General features: G+C 43.2%; 1 protein-coding gene across 1 annotated transcript in view; it reads right to left on the bottom strand.

Annotated features, from left to right (window-relative positions):
• KATNAL1 (katanin catalytic subunit A1 like 1) overlaps positions 1–23,181 on the bottom strand; it is a 178,216-nt gene that overhangs the window by 57,881 nt on the left and 97,154 nt on the right. The window contains exons 5-7 of the mRNA XM_040340465.1: positions 19,837–19,964; positions 6,499–6,604; positions 926–1,084 (exon numbers count right to left, since the gene is read on the bottom strand). Of these exons, the coding sequence (XP_040196399.1) occupies positions 926–1,084; positions 6,499–6,604; positions 19,837–19,964 (393 nt within the window). The remainder of the gene's footprint in view (positions 1–925; positions 1,085–6,498; positions 6,605–19,836; positions 19,965–23,181) is intronic.

The raw sequence follows: 23,181 nt of genomic DNA, 5'->3' as shown, positions 1-23,181 counted from the left end.
TGGAGCTCCACCCTAAAGTGGAACTCCCGCTGATCGGAACCCTCCCCCCCTCCGGTGACACATTTGACACCTTTCGGGGGGGAGGGGGTGCAGATACCTGTCTAAAGACAGGTATTTGCACCCACTTCTGACCACACAGTCTCGGGTAAACTGCGGGCATGACGTCACCTCCTGTCCCCCCCCCCCCCCCCGTTGTGTTCTGTTAACACTCGGCTCCCAGAACACAGCGGGAGCCAATCGGCAGGCATAGCGCGATTCGCATATGCTCCGTAGGGAACCGGGCAGTGAAGCCGGAGCGCTTCACTTCCTGGTTCTCTCACCGAGGATGGCAGGGGGGCAGCAGAGTTACGAGCGATCGCTCGTCCTCTGCTGCGGACGTCGCTGGACTCCAGGACAGGTAAGTGTCCTAATATTAAAAGTCAGCAGCTGCAGTATTTGTAGCTGCTGGCTTTTAATATTTTTTTTTCAGCGGACATCCGCTTTAACAGCAGCAGTGTACATGAAGCCTTGGGAATGGTAAAACATTGTCAAGTTGTTTTTCTCTTTACTTTTTTGATATCAGTATGTGCATTTGGGTGAGCCCTGTACACACATTTATGTGACAGCTGACAAAGATATTCCTTCATCTGGAATGCCCATGGTCCACTATAGGATCCTATCTGATTTCAAAGTAGCAGCCCATACAAAATAGCCATATTTGTCATACTGGTAGTCAGAATGTTTGTCAACTTTCCACACTTACTATATTAAATCAGCATTTCAGAACACTGCAAATTCTTACAAATATTCTAATACTCTAATCCCTCTTTAATTTTATTCTCATTTATACATCATTTTCCATGTCCCTAGATGTCTGTCCCTGCTGCTTTCAACATTTTAGGCAGATGCAGCTGAATCATGCAGTGAATTACAAAGAATAATGTACCATTTCAAATAATAGGCGGACCAGCTTTTCAGACTCCCCTCTGTACTTGGATGTTAATGTTGAAGAAGAAACATTGAAAAATGTTGTTCCGCATTCTGTGGCTACAGCTTTAGCCAGCATAGTTTTGCCAGTTCCAGGCGGTCCAACCATCAGAACACCCTGAAAGGGAAAAAAATTGGGTTTATATTACAGTTTTGTTTATATGCAAATTATAGGCAAACTTAGAATATAAAAATAAGACCTCAATTTAATAAATTGCATTGTTTTAAAGAAATCAAATTGGAATTTAAAGATTAGGGGAGTATCTATAAAGGAGAGCTGATACTGCTCTTCGCTGAACACATCACATTTTACTTGATTTTACAAGGAATTAATGAAAAAGCTTGTGGTGCAGAGCCGATGCTGTCTGCCAGATATGTGACTTAGAAAATCTGCCTTGCAGCACTGGGGTCCTCAGTTCAGATCTTGGCCAGGATACCATTTGCCTGCCTGGAGTCTACATTTTCTCCCTGTGCTTGCCTTGGTTTCTTCTGGGTACTCTAGTTCAGCCTTCAAAATTTCCACTAGCCTGCTCGAATTAGGAGAAGAAAAGCTCTCCGGTGACCAATGCCTGGTTTTATCAGTCAAAGTGAGTTAGAAACCTGTTTCAAACCATCCGTTGCCACCTGATAGTGTCCATGTGAAAGTGGAATTAGAGAGCAGCAGCAAGCTGATGTAGTCTGTCTGCTCACTCTATTCTTTTCACCTAGGGAGCTAATACAAAGTCAAACACAGGTCCGTCCACTAGCTGCATTTAAAGCCCAAAACTGAGGACAGTAAAAATCCACCCCTACAGCGGGGCAGTTCCTGCACTGCAAGAGTTAAAACAAACATGGAACCCCCCGCTTTTTGGAACCTGGTATTTGCACCCACTTCCGGGCATAAACTCCCGCAGAATCTGCGGGGGTCTACGTCACTTCCCGTCTCCCACCACTGCCTTCTGGGAAACGCACAGGTCCCAGAAGACAGCGGGGACCAGTGAGGACGCGGAGTGCGTCTCGCGCATGCGCAGTAGTGAACCGGGAAGTGAAGCTGCAATGTTTCACTTCCTGATTCCCTCACCGAGGATGGCGGTGGCAGCATCCGAGGACCGAGCAACGGGTCGACCTCGGCTGCCGACATCGTGGGCACCCTGGACAGGTAAGTGTCCATTTATTCAAAATCAGCAGCTGCAGTATTTGTAGCTGCTGGCTTTTAATATTTTATTTTTTAGGCAGACCTCCGCTTTAAAGGCTTATTTATGTCTAAGGCCTTGTACACACGACCGAACATGTCCGCTGAAACTGGTCCGTCGGACCAGTTTCCGCGGACATGTTCGGTCATGTGTAGGGCCAACCGGACAGTTTCCCGGCCTAGCGAACAGGTTTCCAGCGGACAAAAGTTTCTTAGCATGCTAAGAAACTTGTCCTCTGGAAGCCTGTCCATCGGACATGTCCGATGGTCAGTACAACTCATCGGACATGTCCGCTGGCCCGAAATCCCACACATGCGTCGAAGTGATTCGACGCATGCGTGGAAGCATTGAACTTCTTGGTGCGCGCATGTCGCGGCGTCATCGTCGCCGCCACGTCACCGCGTATTCTGTCCGCGGGGAATTTGGTCTGATGGTGTGTACACACATCAGACCAAATGATCCCAGCGGACATGTCCGATGAAAATGGTCCGCGGACCCTTTTTATCGGACATGTTGGGTGGTGTGTACGAGGCCTAAGGGAAAGCAAAAGCCATTTTACTTACCCTATCCTCTGCTCCCCGTACAGCCAGCGCTCCCCTACATCCTAGTAATGGACTGATGCCCTGCATCAGTCCCAACGTTAGAGGGCGTCTGACTGGGGAGAACAGGCTGAAGAACTAGTCTTGCAGTGTGTAGTAGTAGGATTGGAGGATCAAACCAAAAACACCATTTAATTCATTTTTTACATTCAAAGCAAACTTACCCACCCACCCGTGTTTTATTCTGAGAAATCACTTTGAAAAACACCCCCCTAGCATTTCTGGCCGTGGCCATCTTGTGTAAGGGCATGTGATTCGTGTAGCATTTACTTCCTGGAATCCATCTGCCCTTAGCACAGGCATGCAGGCAGGAGGGTGTGCTTAGCTGAGAAAACCCCTCCTCCCCTCCAGAAGACTCCTGGAAAGTATGACATTTGTCTAGGCCTGGAAACCAGGAAGTAACTGAGTAAATGAAAATAAAATAAAAAAAGAAGGTTTAAAATAAGTACCGTAAATAGAATAACCCTCCTATCTATTTAGTAATGCTTGCAGCATAAGGATTAAAAATAGTCAACGTTGATTGACAAAGTGTAGTTCCACTTTAATAAGGTTCAGCTTACACATTTCAAGATCATTCAGATTCATAGGAGTAGGCTAGAAATAATTGTACAATGTGGAAATTAATATATGACTTTAAAATTTGGACCATAAATATGCTTTAATGATTTATTAGGGCATAAAATGCTGCATTAAGGCATGTCTTTTATGCTTTTTGCTTTAGCTTTAAATTACTAGTATGTAATTCAGCTTGTGCTTAAACTGCTTTTTTTTGTGTGCTAAAGTCGCAGATCTAATATAATTTAAATAAGCAAATCGCAGTTGGGTGCCACTTAATAAATATTCCAGTGTATAATATATAACTACATAAGCTTATTACTACAGAGTGTTTATTAAACTGACGGAAATACTGTATGCAGCAAAGTAACTTAAACTACGTGCATTTTACATTTTTACATTTTAGTTTATTTAGTTAGATAGTAATGTCCCTTTAAATTAAACCATTTGAAGTATATTTTATTCTAATTCCTGTACTGCAAATCTGGTAAAATAAATTTAAAAGCTAGTATTACTTATCCCACTGAATTCTGGAGAAAATACATAACTTCCACTGACACTAAAGCCTAGTACATACGGGCCAAATCTTGGCCGGTTCAACAGAAACCGTCTGACATTTGGCCTGTGTGTATGGCAGCCGGCCCGACAGAAGCGGGTCGTTCGTGTCAAAGGCTCATGACCAAAAAAGGTCTGCCGACCGGTTCCTGATCAGCAGTCTTCTAAAAGGCCACCCCTGTTTTAGAACACAATAGAGCAGCAGTGGAGATCGCTTTACTAAAATATAATTGTTAGTACAGCGGCTCCAACCAGAGCTGTCAGTTTTTTTTGGTCAACCCAAAAACTAGTGGTGTGTACAAGGCTTGAGAGAATCCATTAACTCATCTATATGCTTTATTACATTCTAATCGCTATCGGAGTCAATGGTAGGTTCATATATAGGTTTAGAAATGTAAAACTTTACCCAATTTTAGTTTGGGTCCTTTCACACCATACTGAACATATTCATCAATTTACAGCTAAGCATCAAAAATGTATGTGGTGTTGATGTGCATTGTGTGACATTTTCATGCATGATGCTATGCATTTTCATATCATCAATTGTGAAGTGGCAGGTCCCTGGATGGCTCAAAATTCTAAAAATTAAACTTTTTAGATCTTTACTCAGTTTTGGTGTGTTGTGTTGCATTTACATGCGTTCATGTGCTTTGCGTTGTGTTAAAATGCAGACAAGTTGAGTGAACAAGTCACATTGAAAACCATTATTTTCTATATGCCCTTGCAGTCAACTGCATTAAACCAGCATGGGAAAAAAACACCAGATCACTGCACATGGTGTGAATGAGCCCTTAGGTAAACCTGCTAGTGTAAACAATTGCCTAAACTGGCATTGATAAATGGCCATGGGGCCTTGGGGGCCCAAACCCCAGTGAAGTTGTAATATCCAATTCTCAGATTTTGCAGAGAAAGTCATACACCTGGTCTACCTTCATCTTCAACTTCTATTGGGCTTTATGTTGAAAATCCAATAGTAACTTTTGAGAAGTGGGTGCCCTAATTTATCTTGTAAAAGCTCACCAGGGTCCAAAGAAGTTATGTTAATGTACATGTAGGAACCCGAGACAGCTGCTATTTTTTTTATTATGCAAGTTTAGTGGTTTTTATGTTCTGAAAGAACTTGCCATGCAAAGATCCTTTTATATATATATAGGCAGAGGAATGTGTCAGTGGAACACATACAAGCGGACTTTCCTCTGAATCTGAATTAAAGGGGTTGTAAAGGATTTTTTTTTCCCCTAAATAGCTTCCTTTACCTTAGTGCATTCCTCCTTCACTTACCTCATCGTTCCATTTTGCTTTTAAATGTCCTTATTTCTTCTGAGAAATGCTCACTTCCCGTTCTTTTGTCTGTAACTCAACACCGTAATGCAAGGCTCTCTCCCTGGTGTGGAGAAAGCCTCTTGAGGGGGGAGGGGGCAAGCAGGCAAGTCAGGACACTCTCTACTTTGCAGATAGAGAAAGGAGCTGTGTGTTAGTGGGAGGACTGCACTAAGGTAAAGGAAGCTATTTAGGGGGAAAAAAAATTCCTTTACAACCCCTTTAACAGAAGTGCTACAAGAAGGTTTGCCGTTTTCAGGGCAAAATGACAGGGTCCCTTTAAAACCCATTCCTTGGCCCACTTTCAATCTTCACTGTGCTCTCTCATTGCTCCTTCCCCCTTTGCAGTTAGCACCCTGTGTAAGCTCTGTAATCATTGGTGTTAGAACTTACACAAGATTGATGATGTCACTTCTGGGCCTGGTGACTAGCTGTTTAGGCCCAAGCATTGCATCTCGGGAACAGATCACACTCTCTTCCATATCCAGACGCACAGGGTATTTTGTGGGAGCAAAGAAAGAATGCGGCCATAAAATCATGGGGAAGGTGAGTATAAGTAGGTCAAGGGATGAGCTAGTCAATGGATTCTCCTAGTGACAAGATAAAGGAATGTATTCTCTTTAGGTAAACTTTCCACACATCTAGGCAATTCAAGTAGAGCTTATTAACCAGAACATGATCAAAAAATGCACCAGTTAACTTCAGGGGAAATCATATGTCGAAACAACTAAAGCATAATGGGGGTCGAGGCACCTCACGTATATGCAAATCTTTATTTAATTGCAATAACCTTAGACTATCTTCTAAGCCTCCCAATCGGTCATTTTTTATGATGGTTGGCAAAGGGGACAGGGTCAAGGTAAGTAGGAAAATTTAATAAGGACCCATTTAACCAACTAGCAGGAAAAGTATCCCATAAGCCGCATATCACTCCAGGACCTCTGTGAAGGAGTATGTGGCAGTCTCAGCTAATGTTCCAACCAGGCCATGCCCCAAAAGCATTTCGATCAGCCCCATTAATAAGCTCCGGGGCAGAGCGAAATGCGTTGGAGGCATGGCCTGGTTGGAGCCCTTGCTGAGGCTGCCACATACTCCTTTGCAGAGGTCTTGCAGCGATGTGCACCTATACTTTCTATATAACCCACTCAACGAAACTACCCCGGCCCCAAAATTCCAGACTTGACAAGCCAAGGCATGCACCCAGTTCCCTCTCATTACTGAATTTAAAAAAATTTTGGGTGTACTAATCTTTAAAATATTTATATATATTTCACTTTTACTGTATCTACACCTTAAAAACAAAATATCAGCGTTATCAGTTCTATACTAACCCGCCAGGGTCTTCTGATACCCTTGAAGAAGTCAGGCATCCACATTGGCAGGACTACAGCTTCTCTTAATAGCTTCTTTGCTTCCTCTAGATCAGCAATGTCCTCCCTATTTAATAAGACAGACAAAAGATCTTTACATAAACAATTGGGAAGATTTATCAATTTATACATCTCTATGTGATTTGACACTAAGGAGCCGATTTAGGCACTAGAGACATAAACCTCCAATGGGAAGGAAAGAGGTTTAAATGAGTTTGATGTACAGAAAACAGATTCAGTTCCATGCAGATTTCTGTGTGTTGTAACATAAGGAAACTTCATGGTACTTTGGAAACATATTTAGGTAGATTCACAAAGAGTTAGGCCGGCTTATCTACAGATAAGCCAACCTAACTCTGAATCTAAGCCGGCCTATGTTTAAGTGTATTCTCAAACAGAGATACACTTAAACATACCTAAGATAGGCTGGCTTGCGCCATTCTATCTTAGGCTGCAATGTTTCTTTTGGCCGCTAGATGGCGCTGCCATTGCGGCCGGCCTAGATTATGTAAATGAGGGGATACGCCGATTTACGAGCGTACGCCGGGCCTACACCGTCGAGTTACGTCGTTTCCGTACGCGATAGGCCGCCTAAAGTTATTCCACCTATGAGGTGGAATAACAATGTTAAGTATGGCCGCCATTCCCGCCGCGAGGTTCGAATTTTTTACGCCGTTTGCGCAAGTCGTCCGCGAATCGGGATTTACGTCGTTTACGTACGCGTCAAAATCAATAGGCCCGTACGTCCTACTTAGCCGCAATGCGCACTGGGAAATGTAGTCGCCCGGCGCATGCGCAGTGTAAAAAACTTCAAAAAAACGTGAGGTCAAGCCTCATTTCAATAATACACGCCCCCCTCCCAGTCATTTGAATTTGGCGCGCTTACGCCCGCTCGTTTTAGGCTACGCCGCCGAAAATTTGAAGGTAAGTGGTTTGAGAATCACTTCTAACCAGGGCTGTGGAGTCGGAGGAAATTTTGGGTACCTGTAGTCGGATTCCGAGGAAATGTTGGGTACCTGGAGTCAGAGTCGGAGTCAGCAAACAATGCACCGACTCCAACTCCGATTCCTACAAAATTTATATTGTCGGAACATTTAGGAGTCTAAACATTTATCTACCGACTCCACAGCCCTGCTTCTAACCTAAATCATTTTCGGCGGTGTAGCCTAAAAAAAGTAGGCTAGGCCGTCCTAATTTTAGGCCATTGTGTGTGAATCTACCCAATTGATTCTAATGGGTGTCTAGTCTCATTAACCGCTTGTATAACCTAGACATACTAGGTAGGGATCGGTTGCGCCAGATCCCTACCTAGTATGTGATCTGACACTTCTGGGTAGGGGGTGCGCAGGCACGCACACCACCGGCAACCCGGCCGTGCTGTGAATAAACACAGCAGATGTCGATCACTGGATGCTGGCCAATGGATTACCGGCAGCATCCGACGATCGTCATGAATTCCCCGCAAAGCAGGGAAAAAAATCTATTGCTTCCCCTAGAGAAAGCACCACGAAAAGTACACAAACACTGGCTAGGCCCACATTTAATCCCTTCCTAGCCAGTGTCATTCGTATAGTGACAATGCATATTTTAAGCACTGATTACTGTATTAGTGTCACTGGTTCCCAAAAAGTGTCAGCTAGTGTCCGAATGTCCGCCGCAGTATCGCAGTCTTGCTATAAGTCACTGATCGCCACCATTGCTAGTAAAAAGTACGCCGGCGTACTTTCAAATTTCCCGCGTCGTATCTTTAGTTTGAATCCTCAAACCAAGATACAACGGCATCTGGGTTAGATCCGACAGGCGTACGGCTTCGTACGCCTTCGGATCGTAGATGCAATACTTTGGCGTCCGCTGGGTGGAGTTCACGTTGTTTTCCGCGTCGGGTATGCAAATTAGCTATTTCCGACGATCCACGAACGTACGCGCGGCTGTCGCATTCTCTTACGTCGTCTGTAGTCGGCTTTTTCCGGCGTATAGTTAAAGCTGGTATTTTGCGGCGTATAGTTAGACTTGCCATGTTAAGTATGGCCGTCGTACCCGCGTTTCATTTGACATTTTTTTCCGTTTTTGCGTAAGTCGTCGGTGAATCGGGATGGACGTAACTCATGTCTAAGTTAAAAAAAATTACGTCCTAGCGACGTCATTTAGCGCAATGCACGGCGGGAAATTTAGGGACGATGCATGCGCAGTTCATTTTAAATGAAACACGCCCCCTAATCGCCAATTTGAATTCCGCCGCCAGAGATAGACTACGCCGCCGTAACTTACGGCGCAAAATGTTCCTGGATTCAAACTAAAGCCAGGTAAGGTACGGCGGCGTAGCGTATCTCTGATACGCTGTGCGGGTGCAGATCTCTGTGGATCTGCCCCTATAACTTTGTGCAAACCAATCAATATACACTTATTGGGATTTTTTTTTATTACCAAAAAGTATATATTGTAGCAGAGTACATATTGGCCTAAATTTAATCAAGAAATTTTCGTTTTTACATTTTATTGGATATGTTTTATAGCGGAAAGTAAAAAATATTGTTTTTTTTTTAAAAATTGTTGAGCTTTTTTTATTTATAGCGCAAAAAATAAAAAACGCAGTGGCGATCAAATACTGCCAAGAGAGAGCTTTTTTTGTGGGGAAAAAAAACATAAAATTGTATTTGGGTACAGTGTTGCATTTGTCAAATAAAGTAACATAGTGCTGTTTAGCAAAAAATGGTCTAGTCAGGAGGGGGTAAATCTTCCGTCTCCACCAGAAGTTCATTTGACAGGATGGCAATGGAGTAGCACAAGTGGGAGATGGCTGTCACCCCATAACAGAGCGTATATATAAAAATTATGCAGCGCAGTACTCAAACATAATATACTAGGTGAATTTAATCAAATATATAGAACAGAATGTTCACTGATATCATACCTAAAATAAAAGAATAATATGAAAAACAAAGTGTCCATGTACTTTTCTTAAAAATCTTCCCAGAAACAATAACAACAAATATTAAAAATTAGTCCATAAAATCAATCATATGTATTCTGTTTCTCCAAATGTACCACAATGCAAAATAAACAAAAAAGAGGAAATCAGTGTCTGTGTGTTCTCCTTTAAATCTTCACAATGTATATCAAACAAAATGCAGTGCCAATAATTCATATGTACTCAATTTGTCCGCATATACTATACCATTTAACATATGTTTATCCTATTAATCCTCAAAATGTACCATTAATGCTTCTTCTTATTTCAATGTCTTAATTTTCCCACTGTGACTTTAAATATGTAGATCCTCAGAGAATGCACACCCCATAACCATAATACCTATGCTCTCAGCTTAAACCTAGACCTAAGAGATATTAGGTCATATACACCTTCACAATCCACTTCCATCCTCTATCATGTTAAGGATCAAAAATCAAAAATAAGAAGAGTATATAGTACACTCTGCTACAAATATGTTAAATATTATATATATATATATATATATATATATATATATATATATATATATATATATATATATATATATATATATTTAGACGTATTGTACTTGGCTTAAAAGTGCACAAAACTTGTGCACTGCAGTATAGGGAAATACAATGGGATAGACCTCCAGCAAGATGGCTGCTCGTTAATTCCGGGTAACAGCATGATGTTACCGGCTCCTCCCAATGCGTTGCGTCATGCGACTTCCTCAGGGATTCACGTTAGTGTATTTTAGGCCCCATACACACAAGAGGATTTATCCGCGAATACGGTCCAGCGGACCGTTTCCGCGGATAAATCCTCTCGAGGATTTCAGCGGATTTCTCTGCGATGGAGTGTACTCACCATCGCATTGAAATCCGCGCCGAAATCCTCTGGCGATGACGTGCCGCGCCGTCGCCACGATTATGACGCGGCGACTTGCGCGACGCTGTCATATAAGGAATTCCACGCATGCGTCGAATCATTACGACGCATGCGGGGGATCCCTTCGGACGGATGGATCCAGTGAGTCTATACAGACCAGCGGATCCATCCGTTGGGATGGATTCCAGCAGATAGATTTGTTTAGCATGTCAGCAAATATTCGATCTGCTGGAATCCATCCCAGGGGAGAAATATCTGCGGAAACAGATCCGCTGGAGTGTACACACCATAGGATCTATCCGCTGAAACACATTCGCTGGGATTTTTCAGCGAATGGATTCGATCGTGTGCATGGGGCCTTAGAGTTTTCACTTATAGGAGTAAAAAAATTTGCATTTATTTACCCTGCGAGCGTGGGTAAAATCTTAGGCTCTTGCAGGCTGCCTGTGTATCTGTTTGCTTGTACCTCACATGGGCAGGAAGTTCAAATCTGACAGGAAGCTCAATAAACCACCTTGAGCGACCAACAGCACTCTGGCAGTTCATTGAGAACTACAAGCTGACAGCCGCAAAGGAATCTGTAGCATGTTACACCCTGAATATGGGGTTAACATGTAACAAAAGGTGAACATAGCAATCAAAAAGGCCAATTTCCTGCTTAAAAGAATTAAAGGAATCTGGCAAATAGGTTCAAAAGGTTGCTTTTGCAATACTGACAATACCAAATTCAAATCCCATGGGCGCAAGGGAGACTTGACTGGCGGATTTATCCGCATTACCCCCTGAATGAACACCCAAACTAGGGAATGAGATGCCAGCGGTCTTTGAAAGATGACTGATAGAGCCAATATTTGACCCTTGAGGGTACTAAGGGCTAATTTCATATCCACTCCTAACTGGCAAAAGGCGAGAATCCTACTTATGTCATACTTCCGAGGATTCCATTTCTTGGCTTCACACCAGGAAACATATGCCTTCCAGACTCTATAGTAGATAAGCCTGGAGTCTGGTTTCTAGCATTAATGAGTGTAGAAAGCACTGGACCCAAGATCCCTCGTTTCTTCAAAATATGGGTCTCAGTAGCCAGACCGTCAAATTTAGCTTTTGTAAGGAAGGATGGAACACTAGACCCTGCGACAGCAGGTCGTGACGAAGCGGAAGCTTCCAAGGTTTTCCTACCGCCATCTTTATGATCTCGGCGTACCAGGGCCTTCTGGGCCAATTTGGGGCCACTAGGATTACAGGAATTCCTTCCTTCTTGATCATGCAAAGTAGCCTCTGTACGAGAGCAATCAGTGCATAGATCAGTGAGAACTGATTCCAGGGAATTATTAGAGCATCCGATCTGCAGGCTAGAGGATCTCTCGTCCTGGATACAAAAGTTGTCCACCAACTTCCTGTTGAACCTGGAAGCTAGCAGGTCTACATCCGGGGTCCCCCATCTCTGGCATATTGCCAGAAAGACATCGGGGTGGAGAGACCACTCTCCTGGTGACAGCTGCTTTGAGACTCAGATAGTCCGCTTGCCAGTTTTCTACCCCTGGAATGAAGATTGCAGAGAGACAAGGAACATGGTCTTCTGCCCATGCCAAAATCCGATTCACCTCCTTCCGAGCACCCCTGACTGCAAGTGCCTCCTTGGTGATTGATGTAAGCTACTGAAGTAGCATTGTCGGATTGAATCCGAACTGGGTGGCCCTGTAACCTGTGTGTTCAGGTTCTGAGGGCTAAGTATACTGCCTGAATCTCTAGTATGTTGATGGGCAGGTTCTCTTCGGTCTTGGCCCAGGTTCCCTGGGCTAAAGCTTCTTCTAACACTGCTCCCCAGCCCATTAGGCTGGCATCCATAGACACCACCTTCCAGGTGACTGGGAGAAAGGATTTTCCCTTCCGCAAGTTCTTGGTTTTTAACCACCAACTGAAGCTTTGGCGCACTTTTGGAGACAGGCCCATAGGTAAATCCAGTGCTTGGATCTTCCTGTTCCAGGTGGCTAAAATACTGCCTTGAAGTAATCGAATGAAACTGGGCATAAGGGACAGCCTCGAAGGAGGCCACCATCTTCCCTAATAGCCTCATGCAAAGGCGAATAGATGGCCTTTTCTTTGCCTTGACCTTGCGGATCAGGTCTTTTAGAGACTTGATCTTTGGCTCTGGCAGGAATACCCTGCTTTGGGCTGTGTTTATGATCATGCCCAAATACTCTACCCTTCTTTGGGCTTGTAGAGAGGATATTTGTAGGTTTACATTCCATCCTAAATGCTCCAGGTATTTTATTGTGGTGCGCACAGCGTGATCTAATCTTGCCCCTGACTGATCTATCACAAGTAGATCATCTAGATAGGCCATTATCGCTATGCCCTGTGCCCTCAGATTTGCCAACAGAGGGGCTAGTACCTTTGTAAATACCCAGGGCGTGGTAGCCGCACCAAAGGGCAGAGCCACAAACTGAAAGTGGCGATGTTCTACTACAAACCTTAAGAATTTTTGGTGAGCGGGATGGATAGGCACATGTAAATATGTGTCCTTGATGTCTATAGACGCCATAAATTCTCCGCCTTGTACTGTGGCGACCACTGATCAAATAGTTTCCATTCGGAAATGGCGAATTTTCAGAAACTGATTTAGAGATCTTAGATCCAGGAAGGATCTGATGTTTCCGTTTGGTTTTGGAATCACAAAGAGGTTTGAATAAAAACCTGAACCTTGGTCTTTTAGGGGTACTTGAGACAGCAAGTGATCCAATCCTTTGAAGAAGGACGCTCTTTTTAGTGGATCTTTGGAGAGCCTTGAGCTTCGGAACTGAGAAGATGGGATCTCTCAAAATTCCAGCTTGTACCCTAGGGATACTGTGGATACTACTCATTTGTCCTGGATTTATGTCTGCCATGCCGCTGAAAACTGCCGAATGCCGTCCCCCCACTCGGCCGAGTGGGGGCGCCTCTTCATAAAGAGGCTTTGGGGTTTTGCTTGTTAGCTTTTGAACCCCCCAGCTTCTTGTTTTTCTGGGCCTGGTCTTCTTTAGCCTTTGTGGCTGGCTGAAAATGCCGTTGCCACTGGCTGGAGGTAGATTTACCAGGAGGCGGGGAGCGAGAACGCTTAAAACAAGGCCACTTGTTTTTCTTTTTCTCTGGTAATAGAGTGGTATTACCACTGGAAGTCTTTTGGATATATTTTTCCAAATCCTCCCCAAAGAGGCATTCGCCATGGAAGGGGAAACTGGCCAAAAGTTTTTTGCATGGGGCCTCTGCTGACCAATGTTTTACCCAAAGAATTCTGTGCATATGCACTAGCTGGAGTGTGAGGCGAGATGCCTGCTGAATCTAATCTCTCATAGCATTTATTGTACAACATAAGGCTTTAAGCAAATTCTCCCAAAATTTGACTTGTTCCGTAGGCAGATCCTTCAGCCCCTGTTTTACCTGATCCTTGAGGACCTGACACATACCCACTGCTGCTACAGCAGGTTGGGCAACTGAACCAGCCAAAAGGAACAAAGATTTTAGTAAAGATTACAATTTATTTTCCGAAGGATCTTTAAACACCTGTACGTTATCCACCGGACAAGTCAGGTTTTTATTTATACAAGAAATAGCTGCATCTACAGAAGGCAGACTTCACTTCTTGGCAAACTTTTCCTCCATAGGATAAAGAATGTCAAAACTTCTTAGGAGGTGAGAAACGCATATCTGGATGTTGCCAGTCTGCGTAAATTTGTTTTTCTAGTAAGGGATGAACCGGAAAAGAGCATGCACCCTGCAGGGATTTTAATGAACCCAGGGAGGAGACATGCGATTCAGTTAACTCCGAAGAGGGTAACCTGAATGCAGCACGCACTGTTTCAGCATAACATTTCACCTGTGACTTTAGCATCTGGGAAGCAGAGAAAGGTTCCTCTGATATCCCTGATCCATCCGACTCCTCATCCCTATCCTCTGCAGGTGTTACCTCATCCTTCTCCTCCTCAGATTTTTCTGAAAGGGGATCTAGAACCACAGAAGTAGATTTGCTTCGCTTCTTGTCCTTTTGCGAGGAATTTGCGATTAGCTTAGCGATTCTCCCCTCTAGGTTGTCCAGACCTGCCACCAAAGTGTCCTCAGTGACATATGCAGGCCCAGGTACTACCGGGGAAGTTGCTACTCCTGATAGTGGCAATGGCTCCTCCTGTACAGGTGTGTCAGAAATTACAGGAGAGGAAGGTACCGAGCAGGCAGGCTAGAGCCCCTTGTCTCAGATGGCGGTGCTTTCTTGTCTCTCTTAGTCCCTGAATTCTTTCTAAGGGAAGACATATTACTAAGCAAAAGCCGAGGTACCACAACGCATATACTACTGTGCTCAGCTTAGCAATCTACATAAAGTATGCAACTTAAACACACACTTTCATGCATAGAGTAGGTGTCTCTCTTGGGAGTACCCCACCAACCACATAGAGCCTACGTGCCCCCGTAATGCTGCTGTGTCCTAAGGAAAGAGCTGCCGGCCTTTGAGTCCCTTTATGGCTCCTGTATTGAGTGCCATGTTTCGAATCAACATGCCCACTCGCGCGCATGTGCACGCTCGCGACCCCGCTCCTCCCCTTCACCGATAAAGCGCGCCCTCGTGCGCGCAACCTAGTGTTAATGGTGGCAGTCCTGGGGTGAGGGAAGCCTCCTCCTGCCTGATGCTTGCATGCCCATGTCTGTGGCATTCTTACCAGGTGTCTAGACGAGAGAAGCGGTGGACGTTCTCATGGCAGAGCTCTGCAGCAGAGGAAGTGTTCTTGTCCGTTGGATCGGACACTGTTTGGAGCATGGTGAGTACAACTCAGCTCTTTACTCCCTCAGAAAAAGAGAAGACACATTACTCAATATTAGGAAAGGTCCTTAAGATTAAGCTTAGGATTCCTTTCCTCTTACCTTTATCCCCGCTGCAGGATTTTCTGCTGAAATTCAGACAGTGCCAATCTTCACCCATCACGGCGGGTTTTGTGTGCCAACCTTCAGGGATATGGGCCTTGTAAAAGACTCTTACCAGGACTTTTAGCATAAGTAGCGAAAGTTCTGGACGCCTCCTGCATGAGGCCCGGATCCTATTCAGTTTTAGCGTAAATTATTTAATGTCTTGGATGGATCCAAAAGCATAGCTCTTTTTACCCCCAGAGGGTCTCATTGACAGAGCTTTCCTTTAGCACATCCTACTCGCGTCCAGCACCTTAGACACTGGCGAAAAACTGAGGTACTTTCCTGATGGGAGGGGTTATATGGAAGGGAACTGTCTTCTATTGGTTGTGCCAGTGTCCAATCACCGCTGGTGACCCTTAACACATTATGTAATGACTGTCTCTGTGTCCCGTGGTGTATGATAAAGAAAAACACAAGGCCCAGGGCACACAAGAATGGTATGTACTCTCAGAAAGTGCCACAGAAGCAGTTTTTGAAAATACAAATTCTCTTTACTTTCCAAATATCACCCCAGTAAGTTTGCTCATTTTACTGAACATGCACAGAGAATTAAAATAAACCCTCCTTATAAAAAGGAAATATATTTTTCCATTAAGCTAGGATTTAGATTTTGCACACTACATAGTAGCCTATGGCATTTATTAAAATGAGCTCCAGACATGGGACTTTGAAGCAGAATTTACCAGTACTCTGCACAAGCTTTTTATTTATAATACCGAGATATTCTCCTATGAAAAAAAAAAAATCATCTCATTGCTAAGACAACAGCCAGCCCAAAGATGCAGCTTTATTGTAAATACATATTACATTTCAAGTAACTGGAGAATAAATTCCCAGGTAGGTGCAGGATTTACAGACTTAAATATAGCCCTATTTTACTTAGGCATAAATCATTTAAGCCAGTAACAATTTCCAAAAGTACTTTTGTAAAGAGCAGGGGTTTAACTTCACTGCTGTCTCTTGGTTTTCTGCATATGGACATACTATATTCTTTAGTTAGGAAAAATAATGTAAAACGGGAGGTATGCTTATCTTATTCCAACATATCACCCAGAGAAACAAGATCTTGGCTTAATCAGCCATGATATCAAGGTAAAAAAAAACATTGCCAGAAAGATGGAGCTAAAGCTACAGGGCCAGACAAACCTACTAAGCATAACAAATGCTGGTCATTGTAAAGCAAGATTTTAACTGTTTATCAACCTGATAGGACTAATCCACTCCTTTTATGCAGTGAAGCCAACCTCATCCCCCAAAACTGTTTAGTCACATGAATTTAAAGTTCAGCTGCTAAATGGGGGACCAACAAGATGTAAATCAAGTCTTATGTGCCTAAAACGCCCCAGCAGCTTGTAGGAAATATACACCAGGGATGATGCCAAAAAAACAAACAAATATACAACCAAAAATGTGCAATGTCAAGCACTGTTTATATGTAAACATAAGAAAATGTATTAAGCGTAAAAACGTACAGTCATTGTTCACATCTCAAGAGTGAACAAAGTGTGACATCCCATGTAGCTCTTACGTAAACCAGTAATTGCTAGATGCACTCATATATCACAGACATCTCCACTGCAATAGCTTACTTAGCCCTGGAATAGCGGTCCAGTGCAGCGGTGAAAGAAAGAAGAAGAACTCCACCCGGGTGCAGGTCTTGATGGTATGAGGATGAATTGTGGTGGAAAGACAGAGGCAGACGCTGCTGTCACCTGGGTGGTGTGCGGCCGGTGCTAATTAGCGGCACACTGGATATGTATCCGGGAAAGTTGCTTGGCCTGAAGTCCAATCGGATGGGAGCTGGAAGTGTGCCGAGCTGTCATCATGAGAACGCGTTTTGGGCGTGGCCCTTTTTAACTCACGTGACTGGGACAGCAAGGAAATTTAAACAGAGGGCTGGCGGGGTCGTCTCTGTAATACTAAAGGAGTAATATATATGTTGGAATATGGGTGCGGCCTTGAGTACATGAGGACAACTTCCAGACCTCTCCATATAAGGCTTAGAGAACATGTAAACAATATCAAAAGGGGTGATGAATTCCATAAGGTTTCCAAACATTTTGGGATCCATCACAATAGGGATTTGAGTAGCCTACAATTTTGGGGCATTTAAAGAGTTAATAATCACTGGAGAGGGGGAAATTACATTAGGCAGCTTATCTGTGGGGAATCATATTGGATATATGAGACTAGAGCCTCGGCCCCTACAGGCTTAAATGTGGAATTCGATCTCAATTGCTTAATTTCTGATAGATGAGTTTATTTATATTTTACCTTGTCTTGTATTTTTTGAACATGTATTTTTTTAGTTTTTATATACTATTCTGTATATGTGAGAGATAGCCGTGGGTGTTCTCCAGGTTACTAGGCTTACCTGTGTTTTAATATTTTGCATATTATTGTTCCAAATTAGCACTGTGTGAGAAGGTTTTTGTCTTACATTGTTACTTTAATTTGTCCTGTGTTTTTAAACCACATGCACTGCCATAGTAATATGTGTGGAGTCACTATTTATAGGAAGGGTTTCCTTTTTAGCCAAGTAGAACATGCCGCCATAACTCAGTGGCTCTGGAGTTTCTATTTTACATGTGGGGCGACGTCTTGGTTCCAACCCTGCTGACGAAGTCCCGCCCAGGTGGTAACACATACAGAGAGTGGAACCTTTTATTGATGCCGGCATCATCCGCGGCAATCTCCTTGCAAACAGTTCAGATTGTTTGGCTATTACATGCACTGTGGATAGTGCCCATAAATGTGAGTGTATTCATTTGAGCTTTGAATTATTAAATCTTGTGAAACAGAGTTCACTATTCTGTTGCTTTTTTTTCCCGTCAGAGTGCATCTGACGGAGCCCTAAACAGTGTGCAGGATTAATGCCAAAATCTCGGCTTATGGATGTATCCCCATGAGGGAATACCTAATTTGACCATCCTGCTAGCGCAGGGGTCACATCATTGAGATGCGTGGCCAACTTTCTGCTCGGTGGTGGTGGTTTTTAACACTTTTTTCACCGGATTGTTTAATGGACCGTCTTATACTTTTTTACAGTTTTAAAATTTGAATGTTGAATTGCATATGAACTTGGTTTGCGCTGTACTTTTTTTGCGTTCATGTTTTTTATAGGTATTGTGAAAGTTACCTTGATTGTCCAGCCTGCATTCCTGTATAATATCTACCTAATAATGGTTGCGCTGATTAATTTTTTTTATTTTGTATTGACTACCATGTACAGCTGCACCAGATTTCGCACTCCCCAGTTTTAGTAAATCAACCCCACTGTCTCATCTAACGGAGCTGATGAAGACTCAGGTATTGATGACCCAACAACAATAGTGGGTCCCAGGTTCTAGATTACAGGTGTTTTTTTTTTCCTGAGGATCCCAGGTCCAATTTCCCCCAGAACCACAAGAAGAGAATGGGCCTAGGTTACAGGTCACCCGTGGCAGAAGGAATGTCCCTTCTGTGTCTTAACAAAGTCATATTGCTTACGCGCAGCAATAATGCATCTAGGTCCACATGTAAGGCAAGGCCTCTAGTACTCATACACCCAATGCAGCCTGTGCTAATGAAGGTGAAAGCTGGCCAGAGGTGACCAGGTCACTATAGACAACTGAAACTGGAGATCCACCTGGTGCTTTAAGAGCAGAAGTAGCAGCAGGATGGTGCTTCCTCTAGGCTGAACAGCAGGAAGGAGAACACATTGCTCCACCCACCAGATGCTGTAGCACTCTGTGCTTCAGCCTAGCTCTCATTGCAGTAAAACAGTGGTGGCATGAAATTTGAAAAGGCACCTAGTGGTATAAACAAAGAGTCACCTCCCAGTGCTTCAACCTAACAGGCCTTACTCATTGTGAATCTTGGGGCTGTGCCAGGGCTCTTGACCTGGAAAGCACTCAACGACTAATACAGTACACTCTGCTATGGAAAGTGCCACAATGCAGAGACCAGTGCCCAAAGGTTACATTCCAGACTAGGCCTGCATATCCACTCTAGTGGGGTATAGTGTCCCAAGCTAGTGTTTGGGAAACACTGATCCAGATAGTTACTACTAAGGGACCAACTCAAGCAGCATGCAATGAGGAATTGTGATTGAATTCCAGAGGGAAAATAAAAAAAATAAAAAAAAAAAGGCTAAGAAAAAAATAATTAGTCAGCAGAGCTGTGGAAAAGGTGTCCAAAGTTCTATGGCAACAAAAAACGGAGGCGTGCTGAGTAGAGGAAGGGGTTATATGGAGGCTGCTTTACAATTTTTCTATTTGGTATAGGCAGCAGTATAACCACCATGTACAGTATGTGAATTCCTGTGTCTCTCATGGGATGATAAAGAAATGCATTTGAAAGATGCAACACATACTGAATGGTGTTCTGATCAGTCAAAATGTAACTTGTTGGGCTTAGCACTAATTGCTTTGAGCACAGCAGACCCTGATATCACCATCATCACAATGAAGCAGTATTGTTCTTTTCATCTGCAAGGCGTACGAAACTATGCTGGACAGCACCACAGACTATACACATACCAGTGAATATTGGGATTCCTGGAAATGATGTCCCTCTCCAAAGCTTCAACCAGATCTTTGTCATATCCAGCACCATCAAACTTCTTTAATTCACCATCTCCACCTACGTCTTGCTGATTTTTCCGACCCTGCACAAAGAAGTGAAACACACATTTAGCATGATTCAGCTCAATAAAAACAGAACACATATACATTTTACAGTATAGTCCCCTCATTATTCTACTCTCACCCAAACATTAAGAATAACTTCATATTTGCTAACCCAGCATAAACCAGCAACAAAGCAGACTGAGGACACTCTGAGCAGCATCTACAAGGTGAACATTGGTGGAGGGAGTCTGCGTCAAGATGGTCACCACAACATCCTGAGTCAGACTCCTCCCACCTAGCTTCGTCTTTTGGACGTATTCCTGCACTTCTCCTACAGTATCAGAAGCTGGGGGCATCTCATTTGATTTTGTTTTGCAAACACGCAATAGTCCTTTGAAGAAGATCTTGCATTATAATCAGCAGCCATTCTAAAGCTTCGTACACACAACCGGTTTTCCCGGCAGGAAAAAACTGCCAGGAGAGCATTTTTCCCTTATCTCTATTTTCTCGTCGGGTTTCCCGGCAGAGTGTTTCCTGCCGAGAAAACCGGTCGTCTGTATGCTTACCTGTCCCAGGTAAACCCGCGCATGCTCGATAAGAGTTTGACGCATGCGCAGTAGCATACAAGTTTAGTGTGGGGTGTAGCAAGATGGCAGCGCCGGCATCGAATGTGACGAGCGCCGGCTCATCGTAGTAGATGACGTCACCGCGTTCTTGCAATTCAAAAGAACGGCGGTTCTTTTGAATGGCCGTCTGTATGCACGGCAAGCTTGCCAGGAATCCCGTCAGGAAAACCAAAGTTTTTTTCCTGACAGGATTCCCGGCCGTGTGTACAGGGCCTAAGAGCCACTACTAACTTTACATTGATCATTTGAGGATTTTTTTAACTTAAAGCAGAACTAAACCCTCCTATCCTTTACAGGATACACCTTTTTGATCTACAAATCACCAAGGTGCTGCATGTGATCACTATGACACCAGCCATTTGACGGCTTGACCGTTTGAGAACAGATAGGATTATAGCAGTTATCATTCATGGCATGCCTTGAGTATAAGGCTGAGTTCACACTGTTGTGTGGAGCACTCACAGCAGGGGACCGATGTGTCCCTGTTCACCGTTTCAGGTCCGATTTCAGTCCGAATTTTTGGCTGAATTCGAACCTGAAATGTACCAGAAGATGCACAGGACTCCAGTGCAATTCACTCCACAGCGATTCGCTCTACTGAGAGCCGGTCACAGTCTCCTGACATGCAAACCCAGCTTCAATGTTTTGGAAAATAGTTATATCAATGGGGTTAGTTTCGTTTTAAATCTGTGGGATATGGAGCAAGTCCCTCTCTCTGAAACAAACAAGATTAATTTAAAAAAATCTGTGATTCTAGCTTTCATCTTCATTTTCAAATCAAACTTGGCCAACTACCTCTTGGTAAACTATAAGTTTTCAAGCAAAGTAAATGTTAACGGGATACAAAATGAATTATACACAAGGAACCAGCATGTTATTGTTATCTGCAGGTTTCAAGACATCTACTCCATCCCATTCTATGATCCATTTAAAAGAACTAAATCACTCATTTACCGGCAACTCCAATTAATTGCTGGTGTACACGTCCCCATTCACACCTCAGCATTTTGTAGTTTGAAGCTCGAAGCTCCAAGACAATGGAGGAGAATAAAAATCAATTATTCGCTATCAAGATGGTTCACAGCTCCACTCCAAGTCGCCTAAAGCTCAAAAAAGTTCTGGAGCTTTTTTTTATAGCTAGAATCGGGCAGATTGATGCATTTTGTAAGCTTTTTTTGTTCCATGGAAATGCATGGAAACTCTTGATATGGACAATTTTGAGCTTTTTAGCACATTTTTCTGCGTTGTCCTGCCCAAATGCAAGAATTATTTTTTAAATAAAATACATAAATAAAAAAAAAAACTACTAACCCAAATATTAACCCCTGATCCTAATTTTAACCCCTAACCTTAATATTAACCCCAACCCATAACCCTAATATTCACTGCTAACCCTGATATTAACCCTAAACTTGACCCCTAACCACTAACCCTAATATTGAACCCTAACCTTTATATTAACCCCTAACTGTACACCCCTAACACTAATTAACTTCTAATCCTAACCCTAATATTAGTCCCTAGTCTAAACCTTTAACCCTAATATTGACCACCAACTCTAATATTAACCCCTAACCCCCAATATTGACCCTAATCATAATATTAACCCCTAATCCTAATCCTATTATCCCCTAAATCTAATGCCGCGTACACACGATCGGTCAAACCGATGAGAACGGTCTGATGGACCGTTTTCATCGGACCAAACCGATCGTGTGTAGGCCCCATCGGTTATTTATCCATAGGTTAAAAAAAAAGCAATCTTGTTTTAAATTTAACCGATGGATACCTAACCGATAGGAAAAAAATGATCGTTAGTAGGCACGACCATCGGTTAAAAATCCATGCATGCTCAGAATCAAGTCGACGCATGCTTGGAAGCATTGAACTTCATTTTTTTCAGCACGTCGTTGTGTTTTACGTCACCGCGTTCTGACACTATCGTTTTTTTAACAGATGGTGTGTAGGCACGACTGATCAGTCAGCTTCATCGGTTAACCGATGAAAACGGTCCATCAGACCGTTCTCATCGGATGGACCGATCGTGTGTACGCGGCATAAGAGTAATCCCTAATCCTAACCCCTAGCCCTAATATCGACCCTTAACCTTAATATTAACCCCTAATCCTAACCATATTAACCCTTAATCCAAAACCCTAGCCCTAATATTGACCCCTAACCCAACAAAATAAATACAATAAAGTAACCCCTAACCATAACCCCTTAAAAAAGTAAAACAATAAATAATAATAAATAAAGCAGATGAAAAAGCTGAAAAGCATAGCAACAAATGATTAAAGAAATTATATCTTTCTCTACAGGCTAATAAAAGAACACCAAAGCTCAAAAATGCTTTAAAAACGCTGTGAACAAACCTGCATACAAATGCCCAAAAAATAATGACGCTCAGGTGTGAATGCAGCCTTATGCCCTGTACACACGATCGGTCAATCTGATGAGAACGGTCTGATGGATTTTTCCATCAGTTAAGCGATGAAGCTGACTGATGGTCAGTCGTGCCTACACACCATCAGTTAAAAAAACGACATGGAGGTCAGAGATGATAATTGCCCCTCATTGGAAGGTCATTAAAAATGATAACCTGTTGGGCCCTATACTAGGAGAGTAA

The sequence above is a fragment of the Rana temporaria genome, chromosome 2, assembly GCF_905171775.1.
Source record: "Rana temporaria chromosome 2, aRanTem1.1, whole genome shotgun sequence".
Taxonomy (NCBI): Eukaryota; Metazoa; Chordata; class Amphibia; order Anura; family Ranidae; genus Rana; species Rana temporaria.
This window is presented reverse-complemented; position numbering and strand designations above follow the sequence as displayed.